Source organism: Pectinophora gossypiella, chromosome 24 (genome assembly GCF_024362695.1).
Source record: "Pectinophora gossypiella chromosome 24, ilPecGoss1.1, whole genome shotgun sequence".
NCBI lineage: Eukaryota > Metazoa > Arthropoda > Insecta > Lepidoptera > Gelechiidae > Pectinophora > Pectinophora gossypiella.
In genome coordinates this window covers 9,587,990-9,605,420 of record NC_065427.1, presented here as the reverse complement: position 1 = coordinate 9,605,420, position 17,431 = coordinate 9,587,990, and the positions used below count along the sequence as shown (strand labels likewise).

Below are 17,431 nucleotides of genomic sequence, written 5' to 3'. Positions count from 1 at the left end.
GAAACCTTGACGTGTAAATCTTTTATAGCCGTGATTAGTGATTTCAACTGAATTTGTTTAGTGTATTTTTATTATTATGTTCAGTATAATAACTTGTGAATAGAAATTGAGTTATAACTTTGCTTCTGCATTAATATTTATGTATATATAAAAGTTAATGGTAATGCTATTGAAAAGAGATGTACGAAGTTAGTAAAGATTTAAAAAATATATAAAATCCATGAAAAGACATCTATGACGAAGCTTGTTCTTGATTTCGGTTTGTATTTTGACGAAATTTTTGTGGATTTATGGATTATTCTTGTTTTTGTTTCTTTTTGACGAAGCCTGTGGTGGATTTAATGCTGCTTTTTTGATGTTTTTATTGTTATATATTATTTTTTCTAACCAAATAATTATTAAGTCAATTCTTCACAATGACGGACATAATAATAACTTTTTATATTTTTTTATTAATCGTCCAAAAAGAAACAAAACGCATTTTTACATTTCGGTATTCTAAGGGATTTTAATTGGGATTATCTATCACATATAGAATGTTTACTTTACCATTGAAAAACCAAACAACTTAAAAATCGGTTAAAATCATCATCCGATGACGCCAAATCATCCCACGATACAGACAAGCACACGTTGATGATTACCTTTAATGACGGGAAGCCACTGCTTCCGTGTGGACAGTCACCATTCTGACCATCATTACCATCAGTTACCATCCCAAACGTCACTGTCGCCATTGTTGTGCACTGTAATCTTGCATAATGCTGCAACTTTTATGGGTTTTGAAATGTATTTTTAAATTTCGTAGTTATATGCAAGAAATATATTTCTCTTATTTTTTTTTGTAAATTATCTGTCACTGAACGGCACATTACATCTATGTTAGGACTTTTTATAAAAAGTGTTTGCAGCAAGTCTTCTTCTTCTAGGGCTTGTGAGGTGGATTACCAACCCCATCAACCCTACAACAAGCAGCAAGTAAGATAACATTACAAATACTTTATTGCATACACAGGAAATACAAGTTTTTTGTCTTCTGATTATTTACTGTTGCACCCATTACATTCTTCTCTTCCATCGTGTGGGTTGTAAGGAGTACCAACCTCATCAACCCACTAGGATTACTATTGAGCCGCCAAAGGCCCCTGACATGGTTCATGTAACGACTACTTACTTACATCAGTAAGTAGTAACCGGGACCAACGGCTTAACGTGCCTTCCGAAACACGGATTATCTTACTTTTGGACCATCAGGTGATCAACCTGCAATGTCCTAACCAGACTAGGGATCACAAAGTGATTTGTCCTCAACGGGATTCAAACCCGGGACCTTCGGATCGTGAGCAGAACGCTCAACCACTGAAGCCGTTAGCGATGAGACAGCGATTTTTTTTTAGTTCGTTTTTTCTGTGTCTTCTAGGTTGTCATAAAGCGTATTAATTTCATTTGTATTGACAATAATCACCTTCCGTCTTATATTATTATCATTCAACATTGTCGCAATGCTTCAATGAGTCAGAAACAATCAAAACACGATGATAATTATCATGGCAGGTAATGACAGCAAATCCAAAATAAACTGGCATCATTATGTTATCATTGCAATACATACTCATTGGAGCTACTTATGTGCCACTGGGTTTGAGCCTCCCTTTAATAGCAATCTTACACACACTAATATATAACCCTGGTAACCTAATAAACCTGGTGTCAGGGTTATTATTGAGCCGCCAAAGGCCCCTGACATGACTCATGTAACGACTACTTACTTACATTAGTAAGTCGTAGACCGGAATGGCGTTACACTGTTCACAAAAACGTGGGCCTGTACGAAAAGAAGCGTTTAGAAGATCTTGACGTAAAACGCCAAATACGGAAGGCTCGACGGAAGCCGTCCTACACCTATAAGTTTAATTCTGCTGGCCAGTTATTCTGTGCGCCATGTGGCCGAACCTTCAAATCAAAGTTCGGTTTTACTAGCCACATTAGAGCCTATCATAACATCGACCTGGGATTTAGGAGTCGCCGTCGCCGTACACGGCTTGGACGCGACGATACGATACATTAGTAAGTAGTAACAAGGACCAACGGCTTAACGCGCCTTCCGAAGCATGGATCATCTTTCTTCCATACGAGAGAAGAAGAAGAAAAAAGTAACTGATTTGACAAGTTGGAACCTAGCCTATTAGCACTATTTTGACAATTGTGATTATAAGATCATGGTTCTAAAGATGAATGTACAACATAAGATCCTACAGCAAGAAGCTATGAATGAATGTATGCCATACGAAAATCTGTCCTCCGTTACAATTCTCACAGATGAGGTTATTCCAATTAACCCGCTAATGGTGTGGATTGAGCGATGAAAGACTAGCGTGTAACGTTTGGAATTCATCCACGATTAATGAGAGCACGCGAAACGTTAATTTAAATTGATGACTCAGATTTTGGTCAAGGTTAAACGGTAAGAATAGTAGTAGTAAGTAAGAAGTTGATAAATGTATATATGATGTAAGAGAATTCACGAATACCTAATTATTACTGAAGTTTGCTATGTAAGTAAGTATCTAATTTAAACTCAAATGACTATTTTTTTCTGTAATTTTCATATGTGCTTTTACATTTAATTATAAACATTATTTAAATATTGGTATACCTATTTGTAGGTGGAACGTAGAGAACTAACTGTAACCTAAACCTGTAACACCAATTTTATGTACCTACGTTCAATGCAAATAAAGAATCTGAATCTGAAAGTTACTGGAATTTGTAATCTGGTTGAAGACAGCAGATACGATGAATACATCTAAGTCTTCTGTGAGAAGCAACCTGGTGAAGTACAGCACCAGTGATTTGAATATATCATTGATTTAAGAGCCACGCTCTTGTCGGTCTAGCATTTGCCATGCTGCTTTTTTAGGGAAAAATAGAGCAGTGGTCTCCATAACAAACATAAAATTAAACAGCCTATATACGTTTCATTTCTGGGCACATGTCTCCCCTCAATAAACCTGCTGTTATCCATACCCCACCACGCTGCTCCACTGCGGGTTAGTGGAGGTGTTTACGGCTAATAGCTGGGACCAACGGCTATAGTAGGAATATTTATCACACCTTTTTGTCTTCTTCATCTTCTAACGTGTGGGTTGTGAGGTGGATTACCAATCCCATCAACCCTGGTGTCAGGGTTACTACTTAGCCGCCACAGGCCCCTCGTGTAAATACTATTTTTTTTAAAACTACTACCTTACATCAGTAAGTAGCACGGATTAAATGACCATTTTAGTGGTGTTAATACTGATCATTTTTCAACTTAGGGTTTATCAGGATTTCACATCAAAGACAGCCCGTATGTTGACGTCTAATTACTTTTTTTAAATTATGTTAATAATTAAGCTTTGCGTTTGATCAAAACATAGAAGTAGAAGAGACTCTTAAGGTAGCATACGCTTTAGTAAATGCCTATTCATTCATAGTAGTTTTCAGAGTGATTAGGCACGGAGAAAGCGAAATGAATTAATGTTTAGGAACGGTTTTATTTTCAACCCTAATGCACCAGAAGAAGAGTAAGTTAGTGTAGATTTTATATTTCGGTTATTATCATAATTAAACACATAATTAAGGGTTCTTACCGGGATATGAGACTCCCGATATTTCGACACTGTTGCAAGTGCCATGATCACGGGATGGCTGATGTCTCATATCCCTGATTTAAACGCGGTAAGAACCCGTTATTATGTGTTTTAATTCTATAGCCTCCTTCCATATCTTGCACCAACTCCTTTGACCTTCCATTCGCGCGTCAAATAACACTCTTCCTTCATCCAAGGACATTGCAAATCGCCGTGAGAGTCACCTCGTGGCCATCAGCCTACTTCCGTGTTCAGCTCAATGGTGGAAAATTGGCATAAAGAATCCAAAACGCAAAAAAATTAAGTGCGATTTCGTTCGACAAACGTGTTTGTTTTAACGATTTTGTGTAATGATTGCAGTTTTTGTCAGGTTGTGTTTTGTTTGTCAACTGTTTTCGTGGGATTTGGTATATTAGGTTTGTTTGTTTTTGTTGGTAATAAGTCTTTAAAATTTTACGTCATTCATTCATTGTTGCCATTGATAATGACATTTATTTTAGGTTTCTTGGTATTTTTCTTACATTTGGGTAGCTTGGGTAGGTTAAGAGTTTGTTGTTTCGGAATTATATTGTCTATTTCTATATCGTAAACAGCAGAACGTGTTTCATGTCATTTGATAATGCTCATTTTAGCACAGATTAAGTCCTGTTCATTAATATGGAATAAACTTATGTCAAGTTAAAGCGATCAAGTAACCATCTTAAGCACAATTTTGAGAAATCAAGGATTACAATGAACTCAACAACAATAGACTTGATGACAGCGTAATATTAGGTTCGGATCATATAAGATACTATGAAAAAAAACAATGAAAATAGAAATAGAATTCCTATAAGTGCATCGTGAGAAGATCCTGAGTCTAGTCAACGGAAATGCAGTAATCTTAATGACACTTTGATTACAATACTTGACAAATCTGAACTTGAGGAATAACTGAATGGATAAGAAAAATGTAATTTAGTTTGTGAGCATTCATAAGACCTACGTGGCCAGCGATTGAGCGTTGGACTCACGATCCGGAGGTCGCGGGTTCGAATCCCGGTGGGGACATAACAAAAAAACTACTTTCTGATCCCTAGGTTAGGACATTACAGGCTGATCACCAGATTGCGTAAGTAAGATGATCCGCGATTTTGAAGGCGCATGAAGCCGTTGGTCCCGGCTACTACTGACTGAAGTAAGTAAGTAGTCGTTACATGAGCCATGTGAGGGGCATTTGGCTACTCAATAATAATCAGTAATTGAGCGTTGGACTCAAGATCCAGTTTTGGATGAATTGCTTCAATGTGGTCTTCTTAAAAACTATTCCTCGTCATAACACCTTAATATAGATAGTTAAGGTTATTATAAAGTATGTTAAATATTATAACCCAATTTCGCAAGACAACTGAACCGACCAACCAGGAAACAGAAGGACTAAAAACAAGCAATTAATAAGATAAAAATACAACATACACGAGAGCAAAGTATGAATGGACTTATGAATGGAACGTATTATATGCAAATACTATCGCAAAATCATCTTAATTATATGAGGTAATAGGTAGAAAATCGCCCGCATCCGTTTGAGATAATGCAAGGTGACTTGTTTCATTTAATTAAAGTTTTTATATATTCGCTGGCAACACTGGGTTTCATGCACGCGAGGTAATTTAGACGGTCTTAAGTAACATTAAATCACTCACTTACAGAGTGACGATGAAGAAAAGGCGAAGGTTATCGAGGAAAAGTACATATTCAAGTATAGAATAGAATAGAAATAGTTTATTATAAAAGGATGCCACACACAAAAAAAAGACAACAACATCATATCCAATTTCCACTGTTTTAGTACAAAAAGCAAGACGGATGTTTGTCGAAATGATCATAAGGTGGTGGTACTGGTGGTGGACGTCCTGAGATAAAAGGGCCTCACTCAGCACAAGTCGCGGCGTGTACCACGACGCTGATATTATGTGGACCCTGTTGGGTGACTGGACCCTGTTGGGTAGTATACATAACATTAAGTCACACACGGTGAAAAAAAACGTAGTGAGGAAACCCACATTCCCGAGAATTGCATTTCGGAGGGATGTGATGGATAGTCAGACAGTCGTTCTATAAAAAACCGGACCCGTAACATCTTCAGGTTAGGTAAGCGGACCCTGTGAAAAACGGAATAATGGACGATGATAAACATAAAGACACGCATGTTGTCCTTAATAGAGTGGGTAGAGCTCCAGTACATCAAGAAGACAACCTACAGCCGCTGGCTGCTCTTGATATTCGTACTACTGTTGGAAACAGGAGGGTTAAAGGGCCACATCGAAGCAATCAATCTAAAAAAGGAATATGTATTGATAATTGACATTTGTTTGCATTGCGCACTTACTTTTATATGCGCAGATGTCTAATTGCAACATTACTTTTTTAGATGAATAGCTTCGTTCTTCCGCATCGTACGCGCTTTTTTCAGTTCTACACGGAATTATAATCACTATCACAGAACAGAGAAGGCCGATGTTTGTTTAGGTAATTTGAAAAATTCTGTTGACGTCATCGGCTCGCAATGTCACTGGATGGATTAACAAAACAGAAATCGACCTTATCTGTACTTCTGTCGTGTGGATTGTGAAGTGAATTACCAACCCCATCAACCCTGGTGTCAGGGTTATTACTGAGTCGCCACAGGCCCCTGACAAGACTCACGTAACGACTACGTACTTACATAAGTAAGTAATAACCGGGATCAACGGCTTAACGTGCCTTCCGAAGCACGGATCTTTTTACTTTTTGGACAATCAGGTGATCGGCCTGTAATGTCCTAACCAAACTAGGGATCACAAAGTCTCTAGTCAAAGTATCTGTACTGAAATTGTGATTATAATTATGAAATCCATAAAAACTCTCAGCCTAACATGGATACGATGACTGTGCCAAAAGTGTATGGAAACATTTAAGATTCTTAAATAAAAACTATATATCATCAAGCTACAAATGAAGTATTTAAGGCAATTATAAAGACCGTAATTGAAATATAATATAAGCCCATAATCCTAATTAACAATAATCCGAATAATGGGATTGTAAATCGTAAGGAACAGTATACTTTGCCATGACACAGACTAATTTTTGTTAGCTTTTTTTTTCATATAACAAGGGTAAATATAACAACTTAATAGTCAGCGAGTGTGATATGGAAGAGTTGTCGTGTGAAAGAAAATGTATTGAAGAGAATTGAAAAAGGAATGCTCGGATGGCTTACGAAAAGGAGGCTGTTCTATGTTTCATTTCCATTTAAAACCAGTTCCACAAATAAATGATTCTTACAAAACGTGATGATAAAAAAGATACTTAAAAAGAAAAACACGTAATTACAGACATACATTCTGTAGACAACATTGTAAAGATTTGTAAAGCAAATAGTAACGTATATTACATTGAAGAAAATATATTTAAGTTTAGCAGTGTAAATATTGTAATAGAAATTCTTGAGGTAGAGTGTGATGCTGAAGATGGCAAATATAATTTATTATTAATATAACAGCTTTTTTACATAAAGATATTAAGTTATAATTATACAATATACGCAAATTATCTATCCACTCATGAAACATTTTTTCTTTTTGTTGAGAGTAGAAACTGCAGAACCAAATTATCTTTGTAACCCATCCAGCCATGGTATAAGAAGACCAGGTATGCTCTATCCTACGACAAGCCGCTATTGCTAGCCCTTTAATGACGTAAGTGTTACCATTAAATTGGTATCTCCGACATTCCAAGGACGAAAAATTAAGAGAATTACTGACTAATGCATTTAATTACTATTACTTGTACTTACATATATAAAAAATATTAAAACTGTAAGTAAATCTTTTACTAAAAGTTCAAAATTTCCTTGCAACATAAATATAAAAACATTGGTCGTAGGGAATTTATTTATTACGAAATGGCAATGCAGGGCGGGATGACATCAGCTGGGCTAACCTTGAAATGTTAGCTGTCAGTTTTGAGCATACCTGGTTTTCTTATACCATGCATCCAGCGATCCCTTCTCTTTATAAATTAAATATCTGTGATAACATGAATTTGGAATCTAAGAGGTATTGAGTCAGAGCTAGAATAAATGTATGAAATATTTATTATAATAAGCATCATGCTCTGAATTATTGATATGAATATTTGCATAGGACAATAGGGTTTTTAAGAAATAGGCTATCTTATTGGGTTATGCACTGTGGCTAAATTAGTCGAAACGTTATCGCTTTATAGAAATGTCTACAAACTCAAGGTTTTCAGTCGATGAAACTACAACATGCGCTACTATAATTGCTATCATTAATAGATATCATGTCTTAAAAATTCTAGTAATGTTTATGTCAGCTATTGTAACAACGGAAAGTAATATACCGATTATTAGTGCATTTGCATCTTTAATAAAAAAAATAAAAATAAAATATTTTTTATTACAGGTAACTTGGACCCAGGTTGTTAGTAACAATGATTTAATAATAATATTTATTCTTTTCAAACTAATACAGTCAGTATTATTATATAATTATAGTAGTAATAATTATTATTAATTAGTGTGTATGGATATCAGTGTGTGTGTGTGTGTGCCTGATTGTCCGAAAAAGTAAGATGATTCTGCTATTAGCTCAAATACCTCCACTCAACGTGGAGCAGCGTGGTGGACAATGCTCCATACCCCCTCCGGTTGACTGAGGGGAGGTCTGTGCCCGGCGCGGCAGTAGGACGTATATAGGCTGTTTATGTTATTTTATTATGTTATGTATGCATAGAATTATGTGTGTAAGGCATTGTGTGTAGAAGCATGAATACTTACTCTTTCTTATTGTTGACTACAATGACTAGCTTCACTTTTCGAGGGCCCTTGGTCATTTTGCACTGATCCTTCACTTGATTCGGGCCCTGGCTCACAATTTTGAATAACGGAATGTTTAAGTCTTCAGCCAGCCCTGGGGCTGTAACATCTGTCACCTCACTGATATCATCACCTCCATCTTAAACTATCACCTTAATACACATTTTATCACTTATGTCCATTAATACTGTTGTTCCACTTCTCACTTTTATTTTTATATCACTTTTATTTGTACTGTTTAGTTCACTGCGGGAATAGATATTGTTAGTAACGTCGACGTAACAAAGGATTAAGATAATGTGATTGATGTTTTTGTAATTAATGATAAACTATAACTAATTGCTAATTGAATAGGTAATGCTGCGAGTGAACAATTTGTTACTCGAAATGCGGTAACAAAAGTTATTGAAGAAGCCGTAATAAAAGGCTAACTTAAATAAGAAGGTTGAGCAAAATTACGTAACGAGGTTATGTAAGTAAAAGGAGAGACAAGATGTCTTGACGACAGTGTTTATCAAAATGGCACACGTTGGAGAATCACTTCGAAATCACGTCAAAAGTCATGATGGACGATGATACATGACAACTGATAGTCAAGATTATGATAACGCTATCACTGATAGTGTGCCGTAGTGAAACGGGAAAGACGTCAAATATTTAGGTAACGTCAACTAGGAGTATTTTGAGGTAATTATGTCGTCATTAAATAAATGGTGTGCATGTCTGTTTTGATAAGGTAAATCCGTCGCCCAACATGTTTGGTAACTGTTACTAGTGTCTGGATGTTTAACCTATTTCGTTCACGTTTTAAGAAGATATATTCAAACACAAATTCAGGAAAAGTCACGACGGAAAATTTCGCCAATTCGGTAAATTTTAATTAACAACTATTGACCGGCTTGCTCCTCAGACCTTGATTCGATTCGAACCCTGGTACCGGACTTGCATCAATGAGTTATTTATCTTAAATGCAGTTTTCACTAACACAGTTACCTCGACCATTATAGATGGCGATACGGCTCTCCAACTATCACGTTGGTCTAACAAAAAGCTCGGTGAGGTGTGGGTACTTCGTTTATCTTACGATAGATGTGAGTCTACTGCCTCAATTGGGATATAGTGGTGAGTTTATATTATTGTATATGTTACATAACATAGCATAGTACTCTAAATGGAACCTGTCAATCATCAAAAATATGGAATTCACGTTAATATGTCGCCAGATAACACACATCCTCGCGTTCATATTAATTTAGATTGCAAACATCAATCACGATATCTTAATCCTGTACCGACGTAATATCCAGACGTTATGTAAGTGGATAAGACTCCAGTAGAATTAACAAGTAAACAAAATATTAGGGCAAGTTATACACATACATAAACTCACGCCGGAGTAAGCAAAGACAATGGAATTCCATTCGCTTCGATTCTGACACTACTTCTCTTGCTTCCTCTACATTCAGCAATCGTTTCATACACGCACGCCGGTTCAGAGTAGATCGTACTGAACCTCTTCTAAGAACATCTCCAATTTGGTCAATATACGTTCTTCTAGGTCTTCCTCTACTAGCTCTACCACCAACCTTCTCTTTATATACTGCTTTCGTAATCCTATTATCCTTCATCCGCTCTATGTATCTAAACCAACTTAACATTCCCTTCTCAATCTTAGTCACTATATCATCTTTTACACCACTTCTCTTTCTTATCACACTGTTTCTCACTCTATCACTCAATTTAACACCGCAGATGCCTCTCAACGACCTCATTTCTGCGGCATTAATTCTGCTTTCATGCTTCTACTGCCATTTCAAACCAGAGCCAAATCTGAATGACTCTGGAAAGGACATTCATGGCCACTCTTGTAAGCTATAAAAAGGAATTTAGAATTTAAAAGAGCTGACAAATGGGGAACGCTGACGGTTCAAAATTTAAGACAACAGACCTGAAGATGCCCGGTTAGACGCAAACGACTCAGGATGTCATGAGAGGATTATAATTGAGAGAATTTAGACGACCTTAGTGGGTCGATAGCGATAAGCGCTGAATGAGTTAGCATCAGGGTGCATAAGAAGGAATGAGAACTTACAAACGGTAAAGAGACCTCATCAAATGACCTTGAAGCAACTGCAGAGTATCTCACGTTTGATGATAAAGCCAAACAAAACGACTGTCACGATATACTAAAGAGTTACACGGCAGATAGTAAATGTTACAGCAAACATTTATGTGGATTACTGGATCCCGAATACCGTGTTAGTATAGTTGTGTCAAAGTCAAAACTATTATATTGAAATCAAGGACATTTCGACAAAGTGGACACGCTTTTAGATGAGTCTAATTGTGATATTCAACCGGCTGTTTAAGGGTTAAATTGGTACGTTGTTGCACTGAATAAACAGATATAGTGGACATTTCAGTACGTTTTAATAGAGATGCGTTATTAAAGTTGCCGACGAAGTCAATGAAACCATTCTTTAGTATTGATAACGTATTGTCTATTTCCACTACCAATATTATTACTTGTTCTATAGGGAATTAGTACTCTGTAAATGATTTGTATAAATATAATTAAATCTAATAGAACATTTGTCGATTTAATGATGTCGGTCGATGCGCTGGATGTAGAAGAGACGCAAAGGTCAACTCTCATTGAGGCGTTCTGTCAGGCTTGTGGGTTGAGAACCGTGGTAGCCCAGTTGGTTACGCTTGCCCCTCACTTTAAGGTCGCAGGTTCGAATCCAGCACAGGCCTAAACCAATGATTGTCGAATTTGTTTTCGAATTCATGTTTGGATCATAATGATTATTAAGTGCTCAGCGGTTTTGAAAAACATTGCGAGAACGCTAACATTCCCGAGAAATGCATTTTTCGGGGGTATGTGACCTAACCTGTATTCGTTGTGTCGCTTCTGTAAACACCCGGACCTGTCAAATGTTCAGGTTAGGTTAGTGGTATCTGTGAAAGACGGGATAATGCTAGGGAGATAATGTGTGGTGTCTGTGTAAAACGAGATCGTTTGTATGAAGTGTCCGGGGTTTGACTAAAGTAAGACCCAGAGGGGGTGAGGTAAGCGCTCGATTCGAATTAGTGCGGGGCGAAGAGTTACTGTGTTCTTTATGCCACGACACAAGCCCCCTAGAAACAGATCCTAAAAAAGCAAATACAAAGAATATATCAATTTTATTCGTATCACGTAACCGCGATAACATTATTTCCTTTATAGAACGTCGATCGATCAAAACGTCAATGTTTTTGTATTTTTATTTTATCAATTTGATTAGTGTCGCGTTGGAATCAGATTAAATCAATCATGTAGAATGAATATGCACGATTTTTTCCCCAAATCGATAAAAACGCGCTCAAAAATGAGGTGACTGGGTAAACGGCTTGACGTCATGAAAATGACGATGGTAATGCAATCATGTACGGTCAGTGACCTAACATGAATAACCACCTGTCATGACAATATAAGAAAAAAAAATGAGTCGAAAAATTCTGACTAGGACTCCGAACATCTAGAGCTCTGTGCCATACCCAAAACACCTCGTTTTACACAGACACCACACATTGACGTTATCGTACACGCGCATCTGTGTGTGTGACGTCTGACGCCCGTACGGTTGAAGACTAAAGTAAGACCGAGGGGGTGAGGTAAACCTAGCTCAGCCGCTGGTGGGGAGCGGAGAGTTGCCGTTCTATACGTGGTATTATGAGATATTTTTGCAGATACATTTTTTTTGTAAAGATAAAAAACATAAACAGCCTATATACGTCCCACTGCTGGGCACAAGCCTCCCCTCAATATCGGTATGGAGCATACTCCACCACGCTGCTCCACTGCGGGTTGGTGGAGGTGTTTTCACGGCTAATAGCCGGGACCAACGGCTTAACGTGTCCTCCGAAGCACGGAATCATCTTACACTCATTATTCTATTTTTTTTTGTAATTGTGATTTATTGTTTGTTTATGTATTTTTTGCCGAATAAATAATTCTCTTTCTACTTGGGCTAGGCAGAGGCACATACATCGGTTGTTGGGTACTCAGTTCATCTTACGATGGATGTACCTCTGACTACCCCCATCGGGATGTAGTCGTGAACTTATGTTATGTAAATATTTAATAATCAGTAGTATCTAACACAGCAGTAACCTAATAGACGCATGCGCACGTGCTAAGTAAGTAATTGTGTACACTTTCACACGTAAAGAGGGATTATAATAGAGTGGTCACGTGTTCATTGTTATACTTAATCTAGTCTATCACTACATAGTATAAAACAAAGTCGCTTTTTCTGTCCCTATATCTGTATGTACGCTTAAATCTTTAAAACTACGCAACGGATTTTGATGCGGTTTTTTTTAATAGATAGAGTGATTCAAGAGGAAGGTTTATATGTATAATAACATCCATCAACATACATACACACATAAACTCACGCCCGTAATCCCTAATGGGGTGGACAGAGCCACAAGTAATCAAAGACAACTTGCAGCCACTGTTGATACGATGTCGTAAGCTGGATATGATGAACCTTATGGTGATAAGGGATCAGCCTATCGCCCATAACATTAGTCCATCATGTTAGAGGACACAATCCCTCTGTCGGTTTTTACGACATGCCCGGGAAGACAAGCAGCTGAACGTTTTCTATGTTTTTTATTTGCTCCCAGAACAGCATAGAAGCAATCAACATCCATCAAATAGTGGAGAAATACTGTTATTTTCGAGGTTTTCAATGTGATGGCGTGAATAATTTCATTTTTTTTCCTCAGCATTGCACCCGAGCGAAGCTGGGGCGGGTCGCTAGTAGAAAATAACCTAATATTGATGATAGGTACTGTAATGTTGTAAACCACATCCCGAACACTTCATACAAAACACCTCGTTTTACAGACACTACACATTGACGTTATCGTACACGCGCATCTGTGTGTGTGACCTCCGACGCCCATACGATTGGAGACTAAAGTAAGACCGAGGGGGTGAGGTAAACCTAGTTCAGCTGCTGGTGGGGGGCGAAGAGTTGCCGTTCTATACGTAGTATTAGCACACCCCGGACACTTCATACAAACAACCTCGTTTTTCACAGACACTACACATTGACATTATCAACACGCGCAACTGTGTGTGTGGCGTCTTAGGGCTGCCAATTACAATACCTAATTTAACTGTTATTACTTACTTTGGTTGGTAGTACTACTACTTACGAAACAAGCTTTTAATAATTATTTACCACACAAATCACAAACAAGAACTTTTGAACAAAAAAGTTTCACAATTTAAATAAATAGGCTTTACACTTGATTTAAAAAATCACTGAATTAATAAATTGCATTAACATTTTTTTCATTAAGCACTGAGCCTTTATGTCCTACGTAACAGAGACCCTATTGATATTAACCGGGCACAAATCGTGGAAACCACATGATGATATCAACTATCTAAGATACAAACATCAATTCAAACTCACAAAGTCGAATTCAGCGAACGAGATATCACGAATTCTCCGATTAATACACAATCTGCCAATGATGTCCAGGGTAAGTTCTTCAAAAACAATATAGATGGTTCCGAACATTCCGATATCAAAAACATAAACAAGCGGCAAAGAAAGAGGGTAGACAGATATGTCTGCCCGTAGAAAATTATGGATCTACCTACTCCACTCCAATCTCATCAGTCATCCCGTGATCATGGCACTTGCAACAGTGTCGAAATATCGGGAGTCTCCCCATTTAAACGCGGTAAGAACCCGTTATTATGTGCTTTAATTAATATAGATGGCGTTGTGAGATTTTTCTTTAACCTACTAATTTCATGGATAACAGACATACGCATCTTTTACCTTTGTTTTTAGGTATAAATGGTGACACTTTTTATTACACAAAGCACACACATCCTCCCCAATTGTTATTCTGATCAAAATAAAGAGAAGCAAACATAATTGTATACATAATGGTGCTAATTCCTGTAAATACCAATTTTATTTTAAGTTATATCTGTCATTTTCTTATCCGCCGAAAAGGAAAGGGACGGGTAATCGACAAGCATAAAATTTATGGAACACACGTCAATTTTAAGCACAAATCTAAACCGTCTAAAAATTTTACATCCGTCAATAACCCGACACAGTTAAGTAGACAGCACGTCACACGGATTGCATACCAGCGACGTACCTTTTGATTCGCCCGGGTTATTCATTCATTTACTCATTCTTCCTAAAATTAAGAGCTGTGAATCATCCGTCCCTTTCCTTTTCGACGGATATGAAAATGACGGATATAACTTAAAATAAAATTAGGCTGTGTCTGCAGGAATCGGGGCCAATGTGATCCAAATATCAAGCAACAATGATTTATTATGCTTCTGCCATTACATTGTATTTTGAAATAATTATGTACCCGAGTAATGAGAAAACAGGTAATTATCACGGTAAAGCTGGACAACGCCATCTATATTGTTTTTGGTGAACGTAGCCTGGACAGTCGCTCACTGTATAACAACATTTTATATTATTATTATTATGAATAGCCCTCAATGTCCCACTGCAGGGCAAAGGCCTCTCTTCCCTTCTTCCACTCCTCCCTGTCCCCAGCTTGCTCGCGCCACCGTTTCGAGAAGCGGTCTAACTCGTCGCGCCATCTTTTCCGTGGCCTTCCCTGACGTCTAACAGCACTTGCAGGAACCCACTCTGTAGCTAACATTTTATATATTTTTTAAAAACTTAGACACGTCTAAGGACCCTGTGCTGAAGTTTTTCTTACAGCTACTTTTTCTCGGCTGTACAGGTTGAGAAGCTGCAGAACTTTGAGCGAAGTAGCTTTAGATAATTGATATCACCAATGTGTGCTTCACGCCTGTATCCACGAAGGGGTTGGCAGAGTACATTTTATTATTTTACACACAAAACGACTACACCGCGCAACAGCAAAACACGAACTAAATAGGGAAGGAAGATTTGCAATTTTTTTACCATAATAATAATATTTTAATAAGCTTAACACAACCAATGATGAATGCACTACCGCAATAATGTTATTTGCAGGAAAAATCATGAAACATGTCGGATTTATGACGTCAATAAGAATCACTTCACTACTTACTAAGTTTTTTGTGAAAGTCTTCTTCTTATCATGTCGATGGCAAACTAAATATTAAGACAACAGGTCTGAGGGTGCCCAGTTGGGCGCGAACCTCGTCTCAGGGCGTCGTCTGAGAGGAAAAATATTTGAAAGAATTAATCGACCCTAGCGAGTCGATAGCGATAAGCGCTGATTGAGGGAAGTCGTCGACCACGCCGGCGCGGTCGGTATCGGGGTCCTGAAGTGTTTGGTGTCGCGAGCTGATTGGCTGCCTCTATGGGGGTGTACTACAGGACTACAGGACCACAGAGTCTACACACATTTTCAAATATTATCCTTTCATTTAAAATGTAGGAAGTCTTTTGATGGTTTTAGTAGCCAAATGAACGGATTATTTAGACTTTTAACCAAGAATTATCGTTAATAACACGGATTATATTAAAGTTAAGATTCTGGTATGTTATCGGAGACGTCTGAAGGATTTTTGATTGATTTGTTATACTGATATAAATAATTTAGGTTAGGTACACATGGCGGCACAAGTTGTGTTATTATTTCATACAAGAATGTATTAAGTGAATGATAAACTTTGAGGTAGATTGTTTGGGTAGGCAAGTCGGATTAGACGGATGAATATGATAGGCACTTCAGTATTAACTGCTAAAGAATTTCGCATAATGTTAATCTGTCAAATAATCTATTATGTATATTATACAAACATGAGCTCACGACTATATCCCAATCGGGGTAGTCAGAAGTACATCCATCGCAAGAAAGTACGCAAACCTCAACGAAAGAGTGTTTTGCTTGACGCTTCTTTTCCCCGGCTATGCAGGTTGAGAGAAGCTGCAGTAGTTTTAGGTGGATGAGACGTTCGTTATGTAAATAAAATTTAATTTAAAATTTTAAAAAAACTCCCGACTAGAAGAAGTACTCAATTATAATGATAAAAGGTTAAAAATGTTAAACCCTACAAAAAGCAAAAAATAATTAATCCCACATATTATGCTTGCAAGCAAACTGAGCGTGTAACATTCCTATCACACTTAACAAGCGACCTGATGACCTTGAAGACCTGAACCGATGTCCACCAAACATAGCTAAGAACACTCTCGACTGATATACCTTTCAAACAAAAAAAACCGCATTGAAATCGGATTATCCAAACCACACCAAATTGTAATAATGTTTCCTATCCACTGGTTGCCTGGAAGAAATTGCTGCTTAGCAATAAGGCCGCCAGATTGTACTGTATCTATCATCATCTGTGTTAATTTGTTTTGTATGTTGTGTGCAATAAAGTATATTTGATTTGATTTGATTATATTATCCGTTTGGGAGCTACGATGCCACAGACAGACACATACACATTTACACAGACACGTCAAACTTATAACACCCCGTCGTTTTTGAGTCGGGGGTTAAAAATGACGATCCAGAGTGTAACTATCTTACCTACTGAATAAAGCTGTTTTTCGGGGCCAATGTCAAACCAAGTTAGGAACATTCGAAGGAGGAGGACCCGGTGGTGTAATGGTTAACACGCTCGTCCCGGCTTGACAAGAGTTCCGGGTTCAAGTCCCATCCGAGTCAGAGCTTTTTCGATTTAATTTTCTCTTTGTAAGTTATGAATAGTCTCACAAAGTGTTTTTTTGTTAGACGTGTCCCCACTGGGAAACGATCCCGAAACCTCCGGAAAGTAACCCCAACGTCCAACCACTGGACAACGCCATTACCTGCCAAGGCAACCAAGTACCAAGCCATGTATCAAGACAAGTAAGCCAAGTAAGTAAGTGTGCCAAGTATCTTAACACATCATAGCCCTTTTTCTTCATTCCTTATCTCT

General features: G+C 37.6%; 1 protein-coding gene across 5 annotated transcripts in view; it reads right to left on the bottom strand.

Annotated features, from left to right (window-relative positions):
- LOC126377730 (transcription factor EB) overlaps positions 1 to 17,431 on the bottom strand; it is a 146,019-nt gene that overhangs the window by 27,260 nt on the left and 101,328 nt on the right. For 4 of the 5 annotated variants that reach the window (XM_050025535.1, XM_050025533.1, XM_050025534.1 and 1 more), the window contains exon 2: positions 8,458 to 8,742. The exons of the other annotated variant lie outside the window; for it this stretch is intronic. In XM_050025535.1, coding sequence (XP_049881492.1) covers positions 8,458 to 8,513 — 56 coding nt within the window. In that variant the 5' untranslated portion in view covers positions 8,514 to 8,742. The remainder of the gene's footprint in view (positions 1 to 8,457; positions 8,743 to 17,431) is intronic. 5 annotated transcript variants of the gene reach the window in all.